Source organism: Alnus glutinosa, chromosome 1 (genome assembly GCF_958979055.1).
Source record: "Alnus glutinosa chromosome 1, dhAlnGlut1.1, whole genome shotgun sequence".
Taxonomy (NCBI): Eukaryota; Viridiplantae; Streptophyta; class Magnoliopsida; order Fagales; family Betulaceae; genus Alnus; species Alnus glutinosa.
In genome coordinates this window covers 38,286,843-38,305,142 of record NC_084886.1, presented here as the reverse complement: position 1 = coordinate 38,305,142, position 18,300 = coordinate 38,286,843, and the positions used below count along the sequence as shown (strand labels likewise).

The window sequence follows — 18,300 nt, the reverse complement described above, 5'->3', positions numbered from 1 at the left end:
TATTCCATCTCTGCATGCAGTCGTTTCTTATATATATATATATATAAATTAATTTTTAGTTTGAATATATATTAGGATTTGGAAATCTATATACTCGTTGAAATGCAACCCATGCACGTGGTTGGTTGGCTGCGTTCTAGATGTAACAATATAATTAAAACAAAAGGAATATTATATTGTTAGTCATGGTACGTATTAATTGGTGTCTTCGATCGAAAATGAAGGGTCTGTAAACTCCTTTACTCCCTCCACAAACACACTCCTTTAAACCCGTAGAGAGACACCTTAAAAATAGCCAATTAGCCATGCAAGGACTTGGTCTCTCACCATGAATTTCTCTTCTTCCGACCTCATTCTTCCTAAGTTCCATATTTGTTCGATCACCTACCAAAGTTGGTGGTGGAGAAACTTCATTGATGATACAACTTCTTGATTCTCTTGTAATTTGTTTACACACTTGTTCTGCCTAATTCCTCTACCGTACGTTTTCCAATCATTGGACGATTAATGCATGCTTGCAACATTATTTTCTAAGTCACCCGATCGATCAAATCGAAGTTGCCATTGTAATGGAGCTACCTCTTCACAAGTGGTTTACTCGGTAGAAGAGTTTTGAGAATCGAAGCCTCTTTGCATGCATGCAATTCTTCAAGATTTCATTTCTATCAGCGGGGAATGCAATGATCCGTAGGTTTTTGTGTTTTCATGCAGATGTTATAGAAATTTACTATCAATCAGGGAAAAAAGTAAAGAAAGCATTCATAAATAAAAGAATTAAGAAAAAAAGATCATTGATATATTTCATATAGTAGTCGAATATATAATGGCATCCCTATCCCCCACCCAATCATCAAAGAAGAACATGCGCAGCTCTAGAGGTTCTGACGGTTCTCTGCCGGGCAGTCGTAATTCCAGTGGGCAAACTGTTAAATTTGCAAGACGAACTTCAAGCGGACGATATGTTAGTCTGTCGAGAGAAGACCTCGATATGTCGGGAGAATTGTCGGGGGACTATATGAACTACACTGTGCACATGCCTCCCACGCCGGACAATCAGCCCATGGACACATCTGTAGCTGCCAAGGCCGAAGAGCAATACGTTTCAAATTCTCTTTTCACCGGGGGATTCAATAGCGTCACCCGCGCCCACCTCATGGACAAGGTGATCGAGTCGGAGGTGACTCATCCTCAAATGGCTGGAGCCAAGGGCTCGGCATGTTCCATGCCTGCCTGTGATGGCAAGGTCATGAAGGATGAAAGGGGAGCTGATGTCATCCCTTGTGACTGTAGGTATGTCCTGTTAATTCTTTGGTATTTAGTACGTAACCAATCAATCTCAAACTTTTCATGCATACTACGACTTCATTTAGATAATTTTATGTGATTTGAAAATTTTGTAAAACTGCAGTTAAACGTTTAGTAAAATTGTAGTTTCATTTTTAAAATTGTGTTTTTAAAAATACACTCATTACATGCAATTTGAAAGCATAGATTTTTCTATGTTTTCAAATCGTAATTTTTTTAAAACGCATTCCCAAAAGATAAATTATTTGCAATTTGGTTTAAAATTGATTTTAAAATGTGCAATTTAAGTTTTTTGTAAAAATGCACCTCATTAATTGTTTGGGATTTGAAAACACCTCATTGTCTTCAATTATAAATGTGAAACTTTTTAAAATTAATGCACTCTAAAATATGTGATTTGGTTTAAAATCGCATTTCTTATTTCCTAAATCACAGTGCCATAACTAAACAATGCATAATTGATCAAATGTGTTGTCTAGGTTCAAAATTTGTAGAGATTGCTTCATGGATGCCCAAAAAGGAAGTGGTCTATGCCCAGGTTGCAAGGAGCCATACAAAATGGAAGATTATGAGGAAGACCCTCAAGATTTTTCAAGCGGAACGACATTGCAATTGCCAGCCCCAGACGGCTCAAAAAGGGATCCCAAGAACATGTCTATGATGAAGAGGAACCAAACCGGAGAATTTGATCACAACAGGTGGCTATTTGAGACAAAAGGTACATACGGCGTCGGAAATGCCTTTTGGCCCCAAGATGACGTCTTCGATGATGAGGATGATGAGGAGTTCAAGGGGGGCATGATGGACCCAAAGGATAAGCCGTGGAAGCCCCTAAGCCGAAAAATTCCTATTCCAGCCGCCGTCATCAGCCCTTACAGGTTAACACATGCATGCATGCTTGATAAAGTTACACTAAGACTCTTTCTTTAATTACTTGCTTTAGCTATTAGAAAACACTCATTAATTTTTCATGTATGAGATGATCGATATACGTCAGAGTATAAAGAATTGTATCATCAGATGACCAAATGCAACAACTAATTATGATGATTCATGTACTAAACGACAGAGAATTTGATGAGAGAATCAAGTAGTACGAGACATAGAAGAAGATATATATATGGTTACTTTGAATGTGTCACGACCTTCAAAACCCAGTAATCTGTATCAGTAATAATCATGTATATACTACATGCAAATTAATGATCGATCCTACTTACGTAGATAATTGTCATAGACAAATAACTGTTACTAGTAATTCTCAATAGGAGAGTACTTTATTTAAATTGCGACATTATTTATTCTACTACAACTGGATTTATGAATATTACTTAGAATTTGACATTACTTGCCCAGGTTGCTGGTCTTGGTTCGGCTTGTGGTGCTGTGTTTCTTCTTGCAATGGAGACTGACACATCCAAACGAGGAGGCAGTATGGTTGTGGCTCATGTCAGTTGTGTGCGAGACATGGTTTGCCTTCTCTTGGCTTCTCGACCAGATTCCTAAGCTTTGCCCGATCAACCGTTCTACCGACCTTCAGGTCCTTCATGACAAGTTTGATACGCCATCGCCTTCCAATCCCACTGGCCGCTCTGACCTTCCTGGCGTTGACCTATTTGTGTCCACAGCTGATCCTGAGAAAGAACCGCCTCTTGTCACTGCGTGCACCATTCTTTCAATCCTTGCCGTTGATTACCCTGTGGAAAAGATTGCTTGTTACGTTTCTGATGATGGAGGCGCCCTCCTCACCTTTGAGGCAATGGCGGAGGCTGCAAGCTTTGCTGATTTATGGGTTCCATTCTGTCGAAAACATGATATTGAGCCAAGGAATCCTGAGACTTACTTCAGCTTAAAAGTTGACCCAACAAAGAACAAAAGTAGGTTGGATTTTGTGAAGGATAGGAGGAGGGTGAAGAGAGAGTTCGACGAGTTCAAAGTAAGGATCAATGGGCTTCCAGACTCGATTAGGAGGAGATCGGAAGCTTTCAATGCGAGGGAGGAAATGAAGATGTTGAAGCACATCAGGGAGAGCGGAACTGACCTTTCGGAACCGATGAAGGTACAGAAGGCCACGTGGATGGCTGATGGCACCCATTGGCCTGGTACTTGGACTGTCCCTTCTAGTGAACATGCCAAAGGTGACCATGCAGGAATTCTTCAGGTACACCCTTGTTTGCAAAGATGTCTACTTCTTTTTCTTTTTTGTTTTTTTGTGCTATATATTGTGGTATAAAAATGTTTTAAGAGCTCTTTAATTGTGTTGTACAAGAATAATAAATAGGTCTATGTACTTGACCTTCGTCTAATTTTCTTTCGAATAACAAAGGTGTCTTATGGATAACACGTATTATAATTTGATTGGTGTTGACATAATATTTGATGATTTTCGTCAAAAAATTAAACTCAAGTTGGGTGTATATACCTATTTGTTATTTTTGCATACTGCATGGAGCTCTCAAAGTATTTTTATACCACATGATGCTTATTAAAAATTGGTGTAATTATATGAACTGATTTTACGTTTTACCAATTTGTTTCTTACTAATTGTGTATAGGTTTTTGTGTCTGATAAATTATTAATTGTTCGAAAAGTATTAGTTATTGAAAATTGGTGACATTAATTAATCATTTAACTATTCTTTTCTCTGTAAAAAGTTCAAAAAAAAAAGAAGAAATTATTGAAAAATTATAAATCTAACCACTTAATTATATTTTACCGTTTCCATTTCATTTTTTTAAATTTTTTTTTTTTCCTTCTTGGATGAGTGAATTTGGCCAAAAAAGAAAGGTATAAAGAAAGAATAATGTTATTTAGTAGATTGCTATATAACTGTCATACAACTTGATGATGTGACAATAAAACTTAGTCCTTAGATGAAAGTTAATGCTATTTAATGAAATATTTATAGTTAGTTTTCACTATTATATTAGCAGAGTACAATGCTATTTAATGGGATATTTATAGTATCATCTCAAATGTTCATGTATCATAGAGAGATTAGTGATGTGCAAGATTAAACGATTCCCAGGTGATGTTGAAGCCCCCTAGCAATGATCCACTAATGGGAGGGACAGACGAAAAGATCATAGACTTCTCTGACGTGGATATACGGCTCCCCATGTTCGTATATGTATCACGTGAGAAACGGCCAGGCTATGATCATAACAAGAAAGCCGGTGCCATGAATGCACTAGTACGAGCTTCGGCCATCCTTTCCAATGGCCCATTCATTCTCAACCTCGATTGTGACCACTACATCTACAACTGCAAAGCTGTTCGTGAAGGAATGTGCTTCATGATGGACCGTGGAGGCGAGAACATTTGCTACATCCAATTCCCACAGAGATTTGAAGGCATTGATCCCTCTGACCGCTATGCCAACAACAATACCGTGTTCTTCGACGGCAACATGCGTGCCCTTGATGGTGTGCAGGTATGGAAACTTAGGATATTAGAAAGTATAAATTTTTGTAGTTTTGTTAAGAAGATTGAAATTTATGAGTATGAGTATGCAGGGTCCGGTTTATGTTGGAACTGGGTGTATGTTTAGGCGGTTTGCGCTGTATGGTTTTGACCCACCACAGGCGAAAGAAATTCCACTGAAAACCGACTCGGAGATGCAAACGTTGAACGCCAGTGACTTTGATCCTGATCTTGATGTGAATAGACTGCCAAAGCGTTTTGGAAATTCCACAATGCTGTCAGAGTCGATACTGATAGCTGAGTTCCAAGGCCGCCCTCTTGCTGATCATTCTGCCGTCAAATATGGACGACCTCCGGGTATTCTCAGGGTCCCACGTGACCCTCTTGATGCCGCAAGCGTTGCTGAGGCCGTCTCCGTAATTTCTTGCTGGTATGCACTCATCAATTCGATTCATGTATATAAACTTTAGGTAAAAATATGCAATGTCGGTATCTTTTCAACCGTTTTAATTTCACTATTTTTTTTTTTTTTTTTTAAATGCTCAGGTACGAGGATAAGACGGAATGGGGTGATAGGGTGGGATGGATTTACGGTTCAGTGACGGAAGATGTTGTGACAGGCTACCGAATGCACAACCGTGGGTGGCACTCGGTCTATTGCATTACCAAGCGTGATGCATTTCGCGGCTCAGCTCCGATCAACCTCACTGATAGACTCCACCAAGTGCTCCGTTGGGCCACCGGCTCCGTCGAGATTTTCTTCTCTAGGAACAATCCCTTGCTGGGTTCAAGGCGCCTCAAGTTTCTCCAACGTATGGCTTACCTTAACGTTGGCATATATCCCTTCACCTCCATATTCCTTATTGTTTATTGCTTCCTTCCTGCACTCTCACTCATCTCCGGCTTCTTCATCGTGCAAACTCTAAGCGTAGCCTTCTTGATCTACCTGCTAATCATAACAATATGCCTCATCGCACTGGCCATCCTGGAGGTAAAATGGGCTGGTATATCATTGGAGGAGTGGTGGAGAAATGAACAGTTTTGGCTCATTTCTGGAACCAGCGCTCACTTGGCCGCTGTGGTGCAAGGGCTGCTGAAAGTGATTGCAGGGATTGAAATATCCTTCACATTGACTTCAAAGTCAGCGGGAGAGGACGTGGACGACATTTTTGCAGACTTGTACCTTGTGAAGTGGTCGTCGTTGATGATTCCGCCAATTGTTATTGCAATGGTGAATATAATCGCCATTGCCATTGCATTCTCGAGGACGATTTATAGTACGGTCCCTCAGTGGAGTAAGTTCGTTGGTGGAGCATTCTTTAGCTTCTGGGTGTTGGCTCATTTGTATCCTTTCGCCAAAGGTTTGATGGGGAGGAGAGGGAAGACGCCGACAATCGTGTTTGTTTGGTCGGGTCTCATTGCAATCACACTTTCCTTGCTCTGGATCGCCATTAGCCCACCTAAGGCAAGCTCAACAGATGCTCCTGGAGGAGGGTTTCAGTTCCCTTGAAGATCGAGAAAATGGTTATCTTTTTACTCTCCTTTGGACTATAGAGTTAATAGTTAGGGACAAGAAATTGTATGATATAGCGACTGTAAATACTATGCATGCATGCCATCGAGGACAATGCAATCATGGACTTCCTCGACGAATCAATCTGTACACCGTCATCTTGGAAGCATGCATATATTATTTTTTGTAAGTGAAAAAGAAAAGAAAGCAGGAAACGTATTTCTCTGTGATATTATTGATACTTCTAATAGTTACTGAATTTTTTTTTTTTATATCATTATTAATATTAGTAAACAAGATTGCAAGACAGTCCAGATCAAATATATCCTTGATTGATATGTAGATAAGAAAGTCTTCACCATGAGAACAAAAGCAACAGTATTCACAAGCCCTCTGACTTTAGTTTTAAAACTATTCATATATATTTCACATGAATTAAATTTTTTCACAATTTATAAGAAATCTTTTTCGAATCACAGACACATATATATATATATATATATATATATATATATATATTATTTTCAAATTCAATTATTAAAATTTTTTGGGCTTTAAGGATGTATACCTTCATGACCCAATTAAAAACTACGAAAGTGGTTGTTGACATATTTGCATTTGCTAATTAATAGTAAAAATTTTGGCACATCTTGGTCTTCCTACTCCAAAATACAATTCCAACGAAATGGTTTATTTAATATATACATGCTTATGATAGAAGCAGTAACCGATACAACAATCTTAATTATTTGATGAAGAAGACATAACAAAAGAGAAGTCTATTAAGAATTGCTGGCTAGTTGGTTTATGACTGTTATCTCTTATAATTTGGATAATTGGATTAGAGTCCTAATACTTTGCTTATTTAAGGAAGCATTCATCAAGGTAAAAAAAGAAAAGAAACTCCTTATAGAGAAATTTTATCAAACAATTTTGATCTCTCCCAAATTAAAAAGGAGCTCTCTCTATTTTCTAATTGTTGATTTTGGCTCATCAATTGGTATCAATTAATGCAAGTTCGAATCCAACACACCAACCCAACGATCTTTTTCCATCAGCCACGATAAAACCACCCCGTGACCCACAGCAAACAACCAAGCTCAAAACCCAAAAAAATCACCACCAAACCTCAACAATTTTTATTTTTTCTTTCATTCAACTCAAACCCACTGAAAGCTCCATAAGCATAAACCAACCAGCTTTTCTTTTAACCATCGACAGCTCCAGAACCACATGCCACGAACCTACGCAATCCATTGCAAAAACATCAACTAAATCTCCAAACCCACCGATAGCTCTAGACTAAAAATAACATTACACAAAATGTTAGGTTTTTAGTGTTGACAAATACGGTGTGTCAAAATTTATTTGGTGGTGACGAATTTTATCCGAGACATTAGTTGTTTGGAGTCTAATTTATATTTTCATAAAACAAACCGCACAACTCATTCAAAATCGCACAAAACCCATTCTAACAACTTAGCAAACAACCCATTAGTACTTCCCAACGTTTTATGTCAATCCATCCACAACCTAGACCAAAGAAACCACAAAGAGCAAACCTGTAACGCCCCGCCTTTTACAAAAAGGCGTTAGTGAAAATTTTCGATTTCCACGTGACATTACGATATCATCAAAGTTGAGATCTGGTAGCGGGATATATTTTTTTCCTCAAAAAATTAGGAATATAACACACCAGAGCTGACTGAATTACCTCAATTTGTAAATAATATAATTTGCCGTTCTCACATAATAAATATACACAAAGCATTAACATATGTGCCACATGCGGTACTAATAATAGGTAACCGTTTATGAAATCGAACCGACCATATGATGAAATATATGTTTTGGATAATTTGAATAGTTTGATTATGTTCAATTATATCAATGATGTTTAAGAATTGGTGCATGAGTGAAGTGTGTTGAATTGATTTAAAGTGTTTGAGCATGTGCTGCGGTTGTGATTTAAATTATGCAAATTGTTTGAGAACATGTCATGGTGAAACTGTTTATGTTTTATGAAGAAACTATGATTTGAATGATTTCAAAGTGTTTCATGAAATATTGGATTTGTTTAGTTGTAAGAGAACATGATTTAACAACTGCATGATTTTATAGCATGATGTAGTAGTAAAATATATATTGGTCAGGCACAGAGCACAAAGCATATAGTATAGAGCATACATACAACAGTAACAGAACGCAGTAAAACAGCAGTAAACATGTACAGTTAAATAGCATTTATCAGCATCGTGGGGGACCTAAGCCCTGATAGACCCAGTTTCATGCATATTATATATAACATTGTTTTATGAGTGTGATATTTTTATGTTATGAGTATTGGTATGCATAAGTGGCTTAAATGAAAAGAGCTTATGTATATTCCTATCGGATAGTTGCACATGTTTAAGAAACATTGAACTTGAAAGTACATGGATTCATGATTGCCCAGGTGCGAGTAATGACATGTCTATGAGTAAAAAGGTTGACTGTTATTATTCTTCAGAAAAGACGTGTTAGCATAATTGAGTTTAACTCTAGTGCTTACATGATCTACTGACGTTCAAGGCATGAAGCTGAAATACGATTAGAGATGGTGTTGCGAGTATTATGTTGAAGGATGATATCCTAATATGGAAGAGTAAGATGCCATGTTTTATTGCTTAAGACATATGTGTAGGCGTGATATCTGTGATTGAGTGATCGTGTGCACATATGTCTGACCACCATTGAAAAGTATTATTATAGAGGGGTCTATATATAGAAACTTCCAAGCGGTAGATTGGAACGTCCACATATGTTCATAGCTATATAGTATGTTTTAAATGTTTTCTAGATAGTCGATGTTTACTATATTAGCTATTGGTAAATTGTGGCTGATATCGTGCTCGCATGACTAAAATAAAAGAAATGTTGGTTCTTTGTGAAAACTCAGTTAGTTTAATATCACTGAGGTCTTAGTATGTTTTACACTGAGACGGTGGACTCATTCTTTCACCTATGCGGATGTGGATACCACCACAACAGTGTAGATGAGGTTTCTTGGTTGCAGGTACCGCGGATGTAGATGATGACCAGTTTGCTTAGCGTATGGGATGCTATGATTAGAGCATATCGCGACAGTCATATGTCGGACTCATGGGTAGTCTGCATTTTTGGTATTTGGTTATGGCTTATATCCTATGGGGCATGTATTTGCAGAACCTGTATTTTTGTATGTAATTATAGTAATATGTTTTATAAGCTTTAACCAGTTAGATATGTAATTGCTCTTATTGTAATTAATGGTTATGTATTAGATGTATTTCCGTTTATGATATGTATTCCGCTGCACATTGATTATTATATTATGCTATTAAATGTAACTTTGATAATCAGGTGCATGTTATGGGGCATGCACCATATGTTGGCTGAGCGACATGTAGTCGTGCCACTGCGATAACTCGTTTGATGCCTTGGGACTTAAACCCCGGGTCTTTCTTATTAGCAGGTTCATAACTCACAACAGTAAAATATGCAAAGTCAATTTATTAGCAGGCTCATGATTAATGACAGTAAAATATGCAAAGTCCCAAACAAATCACATACTTTTCTCTCTCTCGGCTTCTCTCTCTGTCGGCATCTCTCTCTTTATCTCTCTGAATCTCCCTCTTCGTCTCTTTCTCTCACAATCTCTTCGTTCTCTCTCTCTCTCTCTCAGCATCTCTCTCTCCCATTCTCACTCTCTCGTCTCTCTGTGGGTCTGTGTGCTCAGAAGAAAGAAGAAATAAGAAAAGAAGTAGACAACTTGCTGAGCAAGTTGCTAATTTTTTTTTTCTTTTTTAAAACTTGATGATTAAGTAAACTTAACTTACAAGAATTATTTTTTTCTACAACTTATTGATTAAGTAACTTACTTAATAAGTTTTATTTAATTATAATAAATAATATTATTGACAATTAAAATCTGGGGCATTACACATTAAAACTCAATTAAAATATATTTCATTTCATACTTGTCATTTAAAACACATTAAACTTCATCAAATCATGCTTTCATATTCATTACTCAACATAATTGAAAGTATTTAAAACACTCTGTTTTGCAAATTTATTTAACTCGCAAGTGCATGAATCATTTGTAATATAGCGTTTTGCAAGTGCGAGGTCGATCTCACAGGGAATTGTGTTGCGAAAATTAATCTCTATTCAAACTAATCCTATTTTAACCTAGTTCCAAATTTAGGGTTTTTAAACAAATAAAACTTAAACTTAACAAATCAAAAGATGGGTAACTAAGGTTTTGGAATCCACACCCACCAAATCATAGAAACATATTCTCATGCTCATCAACACATATTTGAAATTCTCACATATAAATCTTAGGTATGCTCTACTTTACTTCAAATATCATTTAAATTATTCAATGAATCCGTTCTTTACACAAATCACAAAAGATACCCGGTATTCCCCAAATCATTCATTGTACCCATTCAAAGAACAAATTACAATGGATACCCGGTTTTTCACCAAATCATCAAATGTACCTATTGAACGAAACACAGCGAATACCCAACGTTTTGATAAATGAAACCCAAGCAATCAATTAAATGAGACAACCTCAAATCATCATTTGTATCCGGAAAATCACAAGAGATACCCAAAAATCATCTCAAAAATCGAATAGAAGTAGAACAATTAGAAATCAAAAGCTCATAAACTCAAACAGTATAAACAAGCATGTAAGCATAGTTTCTCTTCAATGGTGAAACTTCATCCTCAACCCTATATGAGAGTTTAGCTATACATGACTAAGGAAGCAAAAATAAACAACAATTAATCCATTAAAAATCAAAGGAACTTACAAAATATGGAAGTTCTAGGCGAAAATCACCCAAGAACCCTAAAAAATAGAGAAAACAGTGCCTAGGGCGCTCTCCAAGCGGCCTCCCTCGAAAGAATGAGAAAGAAGGGTATTTATAGAGCTAGCTAGGGTTTCTGCATATCCAGGTTAGCATAAGTGCGCTCGATCGCACTTTAGGTGTGCTCGAGCACACTCATGCATTCGTCAGGGTGCTGATAGCTGTTGTGGGCGCGTGTACTCAAGCTCAACAAGGGTGCGCTCGAGCCCACTCGAGTGAAAGGCTGCTGAGGTCTGTTGTGGGCGCGTGCGCTTAAGCTCATTCGGGTGAAAAGCGCTATCGTGGGCACGTGCGCTCGAGGGCAATAGTGTTGTGCTCGAGCCCATTTTCAAAAAATCCAAATTTTCAGCCTTTTTGCCTCAAAACCTCAATTTCTCTCTCAATGATCTACAAAACACTAAAACTAGCCAAAAACATCAGAAAATAACAAAACTAAGGGTTTAACGAATGTAAATTAAGGGGTCCAAATATATAATATTTGTGACTCATCACACTCAACATATTGTCGGTTAGAATCAAATAAGCATATCATTTGCATTTCTCTAAAATACGTAAAACATAGTATCATTTTTCTCATTGAGTAGAATACTCACATTGGTTGTGTGGATATTAGGCTCAACTTATGGATTCCTAGACAATGCATTGCAATGCGCCACTGAAATCAATACATTGCATACATATAAGCATTTTTTAACACAATACTCACATTCAGCTCTTAAATTGCTCAAGAGCTAGACCCATTGAAACCCCATAGAATTTCTAGGGTTCTACTCAACAACCCAAACACAAATATCACTAACCTATAAGATTTACTTAAGGTTAGACATTTGAAATCATAACTTAAACAAATACCCAAAAAGCTAGGATTTTGAAAAACTTACCAAAATTCACTCAAACACAACCCGGAGCTTAGGGAATGTTTAGGAAGTTCCAAAACGTGCAAAACCTAAAGAATATTGGAAGATTATGTCAAATATTTCAAGATTCAACCTAAAATCTCAAAAGACAAGGGTTTACGAAATTACCTCAAACCAATCTATAGAAACGTAGATCAGGCTTCGTGGATCACGTTTCCGAGGTTAGATTTGGGGTTGGAGGCTTGGATCTTTGTGGATCAAGGATTTTAGAAGAAAACCAAAGAGAAAATCGTGTGAGGGGTAGAAGTTTCCAGAAGAAATGAGCTAAAATAAGCTCATTTCGGTTTTATCTTGCATCGTGTCCGGACACAGTAAGTGGCTATCCAGACACGCGGGCGAAAGCCTACTTACTGCCTTGGCAGTCCTGACCCATGTCCGGACACATGTCCAGACACACATGTCAGTATGTCCATTTTTTTCTGCTTCTCCCGTTTGGACCCCGTCCAGACACGACCTCCAGAAACTTGATTTTGAGTGTTTTCTAAGTATTTTCTTGCCATTTTAGTAACTCTAATCATTTCTTTAATCTAATCTATATTTTAAATATTCAAATAATGTCTTGGACATTACATGTAGAATTATTCATTAAAAGAAAAAAGAACTATAGTCTTGTAGGTCTATCATGTGCCTTGACTTTTCTTTGTTGTAAAATCTTTTTGGTTATGTGGAGCAAGCAGCATCGGTTCATTTCAAGATTGGATGGTGCCTCTGTTACAGCTGGTGGTTTTCCTCCAAGGAACAACAATTTACTTATTATTACAACCTCTTCAAATCAAGTCTATGCATTTGATGCGGAGGCCAGGCAATTCAGGGAGTGGTCAATGCAGCATATATATAGTTGGTAAAGTACTTGTATATTTTGTTCCTGTTTTGTAATCTATCCATAGTTAGATGTAACTATGTCTCTATTGGTAATGACAAAGATAGTTTGATTGTATGCTTGTTGGAACTGGTATTTTGGTTTTGAATAGTTTTGATTGTTTATGATCAATGAAAATGTAAATTTTGACGTTGTACATGATGGATTGATAGAAATGTACGTTTGGAAGTAGATATGTAAATTGTCTATCAGATCAACCGTGAAAAATCCAAAAAATATATTTGGGCGAGCAAAAAATAAAAAATCAATTTTTTCCTGATTTAGTAACATGTCAAATTTTGTCACGTCAATAAATTCCTAGTTTTGACACCCTTATTCTTAAGGTTGGACACACGTCATTGTGTCAGTAAAAAACGGTTGGTCAAGATTTAATTGTTTTTTTGTGGTAAATTTTTTATTGCTTAAAACAATGACATGTTGGAGGAGTGTATATATATATATATATATATATGAATATTTGCTTTTTTTTAACACAGAAAACTTCTCATTAAAATAAAAGACGACTGGGTTACAGTCTAGAGGTCATAAGGTCTCTAAAAGAAGCATTAGAAATAAAAAGAGACATCTCCTCAAACCAACAATAAGACAAGCATTTAGTAGAAGCCTCCCTAGCTAATATTGTTGCCCAACAATATTAGCTTCTCTGCAGCAATGGAACCAAGAGCAAGAGACTAAATCAGAAGCTTCCTTTCTAATAGCATCAACAAAGTGCCCAATTTTAACAAAAGAGGAGTTTGGGTCACAAATAGCTTTGACCACTTGAATGGAGTCACCTTCACATATTATGCTAGAGAAACCCATGTTTTTGCAGAAAATCAAAGCTGAATAGGCAGCCATACATTCTGCCAAGAGGGGAGTAGCTTCTGCCTTACAAGCATAACATTTGGCCCCCACTGTCACTCCATCAGAATTTCTAATTACACAACCCAAACCAATAACACATTTTCTAACATTTAAAGAGGCATCCCAATTAACTTTAATACACCCAGGATTTGGACATTTCCAAAATTTGCTACTAATAAGTGAGCTGGGGTGGGACTGCCTTACCAAATCATTCTTCTTTAAGGCTGACCAGTACTCCTCATGGCGCCTAAGAGCTTCCTTGAAGACAGACAGAGGGGAAGAAAATTGGTTTTCAAAAATTAGCTTATTCCTTGTCATCCAAATGCAATGAAAGACAGCTACCATAAGGCTCAAAGAAACATCATCCAGTCTATTAAAAAGAAAAGAAAGAAGCTCACTCATGCCAGGGAAGAAAGAGGGACATTTTTGAAAAGCCAGAGAGCCACTCCCCCAAACATCCTGGGCACCTGGACAGCTCCATAGAGCATGAAGGGTGGATTCCTCCTGAAATTTACAACAAGGGCATAAGTCATCATTCAACACACATTTCTTATTTAGATTTTGTTTGCTTAACCGTAACCCTTGTCCCTCGCGTTTCTATCTGTGCCTTAGATATTGTAGATATTGACCATTTATTTTCCCATATACATAGTATCGATGGGGTTCATTTGCCAACTATCACGATAATTATAGATTAAGGATTGAAACGATAAATATATCATGCCTTCATCCAAAAAATATATACCCTATATGTCAATATAATATGGTTTCCATGACCTCGTACAAAATGGATTAAATATTTAAATCTTCAAATTTATACATCAAAATTAAGTCTTTTTTTTTTTTTTTTTTGCTCTCTCTCTAAAGGCAGTCACGTTAAATGGTTGGGGTTTTTCCAAATCAACATTTATCATATTCTATAAGTAATACACTGAAATTTGATCTGAAAAATTATAATATACCCACATGATAAAATTTCAACAATTTAATTCAAAAACAATGGTTAGATTTAAAAATTTACATGGTAAAATACACTAAAACTTTTAGAGAATCGTGATCTCGTAAATTAATTGTTAAGTCGGTCAACATTAAGTTATTTAGTCTGTATTTTTTCGAAAAGTAATGTTATTTAGTAGATTGCGTTATAACTGTCATACAACTTGATATAACAATGAAAATTAGACATTCACTTCAATCAAAAAGAATGATTTTTATTGGCACGTCATCCCAATTGTATGATATTTGTATAGCATTATATTAAATAACATTAATCTTTTGCAAAAAAGAAAAAAATAAATAAAGAAAAAAGAAAGGAAAAAAATGTGTGAAAAATAAAATAAAGTGAGATATGTTGTTGTAAAATATAGGGCTTGTTTGACAAAGACATGTTCAGAACAGAGTAGTGGGTTGTTAATTTTGAAATTAGTAAAAAGTAATGATGTGATATAAAGTAAAAAGAATTTATATAGAAAAATAAAAAAAATTGTATTGTAGTGAATTTTTTTATTTGAATAGTAATAAAAAATTATTGATGTGATATAAAAAGTGAAAAAAATAAGAATGTTTGGATGTTAATTGATATTAAAAAAATATAAAAATAAAAATGGATGAATAGTAGCCAACAATACTGTATTCCGTACCGTAGCTCGGCAAACAAGGCCATAGGCTTTCGAGCTTACCATAAAGCCCATCATTGTTTCAGTCAGAAAAGCCCATTTGTGTAGGGGTCTTTAAATCTACGGCTTTATAAAGTATAAACCCTAGCTCTCAAGCTTTCGCTCGCCCTCATCGTCGCTGTGTGCTCCTCCTCCTCCTCACAGGTTTTCTCTCAATCCTCTTATCTCTCTTGTTCTTAGATCTATCTGCAATCTGCAATTGCGTTTTTGATCGATGTTTTCATTCTTTGATGATCTGGAAACAAATGTTTGGTTGCTAGAGAAAACCGGAGAGATTATCTTCTATGTTATTTCTCTTAAACGACTATGAAAAGGAGTCGATTGGTGCAAATCGGGGTAGCTTTTTTTTTTTTTTTTTGTCTAAATTGATGGATATTGCCCATTAACAGTTTTTGTTTTTTTTTTTTTGAAGAAAACAGTTTTTGTTTTCTTAACAACCGTGTTGGTCTATTTTTCGTGCGTTCTAGTGTTGATTTGTTCTCATTTTTCATTATTGTTGCTGGCCGAGAAATTAGATTATGCCGTTCACTTGTAGCCTCTTCCCTTTTCCGAGAACCATAAACTCTCTGAGAAATATGAATATTTGGCTTTGCTGGTTCAGATTAGTAAGTGTTTGAACACACAAGCCAAGATGCAGAACGAAGAGGGGGTTATCACCGAGCTTTACATTCCAAGGAAATGGTATTTAGTCTTGTTGCCATTTTTTGTTGTACTTGTTTTGTGTTTACGAATTTGTTTTGTTTTTGGGCTCTGAATAAGTAATGGCTTTGTGAATGCAGTTCAGCGACGAACAGGCTGATTACTGCAAAGGACCATGCCTCCGTTCAGGTTAACGTTGGGCATTTGGATGAGAACGGTGTGTACAATGGCCATTTCTCCACCTTTGCTCTCTGCGGATTCGTCCGTGCTCAGGTCTTTGTTCTCTCCCATGTCTCAGTTTGATGTGGTTTGCATGATTGAGTTTATTCTTAGTGAAGGACCGTTGGAATTGCTTTGATTGTTTTACCATTTTGAATGCTTCTTGAAGTCCTATTACCTTTGTGTTAGTAAGTCGATTAGGCCTTTTTTCTTATAGAAATGAATTGCCCTAGAAGCTAATTATGTGTTTGATGGGAAATTTTTGTTATTGGGATGCCAAGTACACTTCCATTATGTACACCAAGTTCCACAATTTCCGTAGCATTACGGCCATTACCTACATCATTCCAATAACACTACTTCATGTATTTTAATTCTCTGAGTAAGTTAAAGTAAATTAATAATCCTTTATAAAGGAGTATATCAGACAAGTGAATCAAACATTTCATTGCAATTCTTCCAAAGTGGGTTTGAAATCAAGTGAGTAGAGCAGAAAGTTCTGCATGTGTTTAGTATGTTGTTGGTGTTTAGTACATTCACATCCAGATGCTAGGTATCCTGTGAAAATGATATGGATGTGTTGTTGGTGTTTAGTTTGTCATTTAATTTAATCAAATAGCTGTTTTTTATTAACTTATATTTTTGCTCTATCTGCATGAAAATGCATAATCTTTTCTCAAAGGTTCTGTTTGTTTGACCTCTTCGATGGTGTTGCCCATTAGTTGTTGCAGACAGTGTTTGGTGTTCTTTGTCTGTGTATACTCTTCACCTCTTTTGGTGACAGCGGAATTCTGCACAATTGACTGATTATTTACCTTTTTTCTTTTTTTCTTTTTTTTTTGGTGTGGTGTGGTGTGCTTTGTTCTATACATATTTCTAATAGGGGTACAATTTATTCCATGGGACTTGTATTTTTCACTTCTTTCTTGTTTATTTATCCCGGTGCTTTGGTATTTAGTTTAGCATTTACTTGCTTGTCAAAAATTCATGGATTTAACTGTCTTTAGTTTTTCTTCTAATTTATTTTATTTTCTTTTCCAGGGAGATGCTGACAGTGGATTGGACAGACTCTGGCAGAAGAAGAAAGCTGAAATCCGCCAACAGTAGGGCAAAGGAGAAAGAATCTAGTTAATATTTGTTTTTGATATTCTGTTCAAGGATGGTAGAGACTATGTACTCTTTTAAGGATTTTGCCTCCTTTTGACCAGTTCTTAATATTGCAACTACTTTTTACTCTTTCATGTGTTGCTGTTTGAATTGTGGTTATATGACAATTAAAATTTCGTGTTACTGTCTTAAGGTACTTTTCACTATGTATTGCTTTGCTTCTTGAGCAATATCTCGCCTGGTTGAGGCCGAGAAATGCTCCAAGTATTCATATGTATGAACTTGTTAGCTGCATTTATTGAGAGTATGAGAGGTTTACATTGTTATGAATAATTTTGCAGTTAGCAGTACGTCGTGTTTGGTTCCTACTAGATGGTAGACCCTTTCCATGGTAATTTGGTGGCATGGCCTTCAAGCAAGATTTGCCTGTGCATACAAGCACAGGGTGGCTGTTCTTTCTCCACTCGTGAGCCCCGTTGCATTTGGTGGCCACTTGTTTGGTTTTCGTATGCAATCCCCAAATAAGGCTTTTATCCTTTGGGTCGTCATGGAAAATCGTCTCTCTACTAGGAATCGCTTGGCCAAGTGGGGTTACAAGAGTGATATCTTGTGGAGGACGTACGAAGGGAGAGAGAAAAAACCACCAGAGAGAAAACCAAAGAGCCTCCCCGTTTCAGAACCGTTTTGCCGGGGAGGGAGGCCTTCCTCCCGGCTGTTTTTTGTTTCTCTCAGTCTTTAGGACTGTAGAGTTTTGTTTCCCCCGGTCGAACCGGTGGAGGGTGTCTTGTCCCTAGCTCTTTGGGCTATGATGGCTTTGTTTGTTCTTGTTTTTTCTTGTTTTTCTTTCTGTTTCTGGCAGGTTAACTCTTCTTA

At 36.7% G+C, this 18,300-nt stretch overlaps 2 protein-coding genes across 2 annotated transcripts; both read left to right on the top strand.

Moving 5' to 3' along the window:
* The first annotated feature begins 823 nt into the window (after window positions 1–823).
* On the top strand, window positions 824–6,239 carry LOC133858866 (cellulose synthase-like protein D4). Its single transcript, XM_062294326.1, has 6 exons — window positions 824–1,290; window positions 1,785–2,183; window positions 2,662–3,466; window positions 4,335–4,739; window positions 4,822–5,159; window positions 5,276–6,239. The coding sequence occupies exons 1-6, from the start codon at window positions 824–826 to the stop codon at window positions 6,237–6,239; spliced, it is 3,378 nt and encodes a 1,125-aa protein (XP_062150310.1).
* Window positions 6,240–15,999: 9,760 nt separating this feature from the next.
* Window positions 16,000–17,619, top strand: LOC133858865 (small ribosomal subunit protein eS21). The gene is made up of 3 exons (XM_062294325.1): window positions 16,000–16,143; window positions 16,242–16,374; window positions 17,362–17,619. The coding sequence occupies exons 1-3, from the start codon at window positions 16,094–16,096 to the stop codon at window positions 17,425–17,427; spliced, it is 249 nt and encodes an 82-aa protein (XP_062150309.1). The 5' UTR covers window positions 16,000–16,093; the 3' UTR covers window positions 17,428–17,619.
* Window positions 17,620–18,300: the final 681 nt, after the last annotated feature.

Coding starts and splice junctions, on each gene's coding strand:
- LOC133858866 (XM_062294326.1), top strand. CDS start 824: ATGGCATCCCTATCCCCCACCCAATCATCAAAGAAGAACATGCGCAGC. Junction 3,467..4,334: donor ACCATGCAGGAATTCTTCAG/GTACACCCTTGT, acceptor AACGATTCCCAG/GTGATGTTGAAGCCCCCTAG. Junction 4,740..4,821: donor GTGCCCTTGATGGTGTGCAG/GTATGGAAACTT, acceptor ATGAGTATGCAG/GGTCCGGTTTATGTTGGAAC.
- LOC133858865 (XM_062294325.1), top strand. CDS start 16,094: ATGCAGAACGAAGAGGGGGTTATCACCGAGCTTTACATTCCAAGGAAA. Junction 16,144..16,241: donor CTTTACATTCCAAGGAAATG/GTATTTAGTCTT, acceptor TTGTGAATGCAG/TTCAGCGACGAACAGGCTGA. Junction 16,375..17,361: donor GCGGATTCGTCCGTGCTCAG/GTCTTTGTTCTC, acceptor TTTCTTTTCCAG/GGAGATGCTGACAGTGGATT.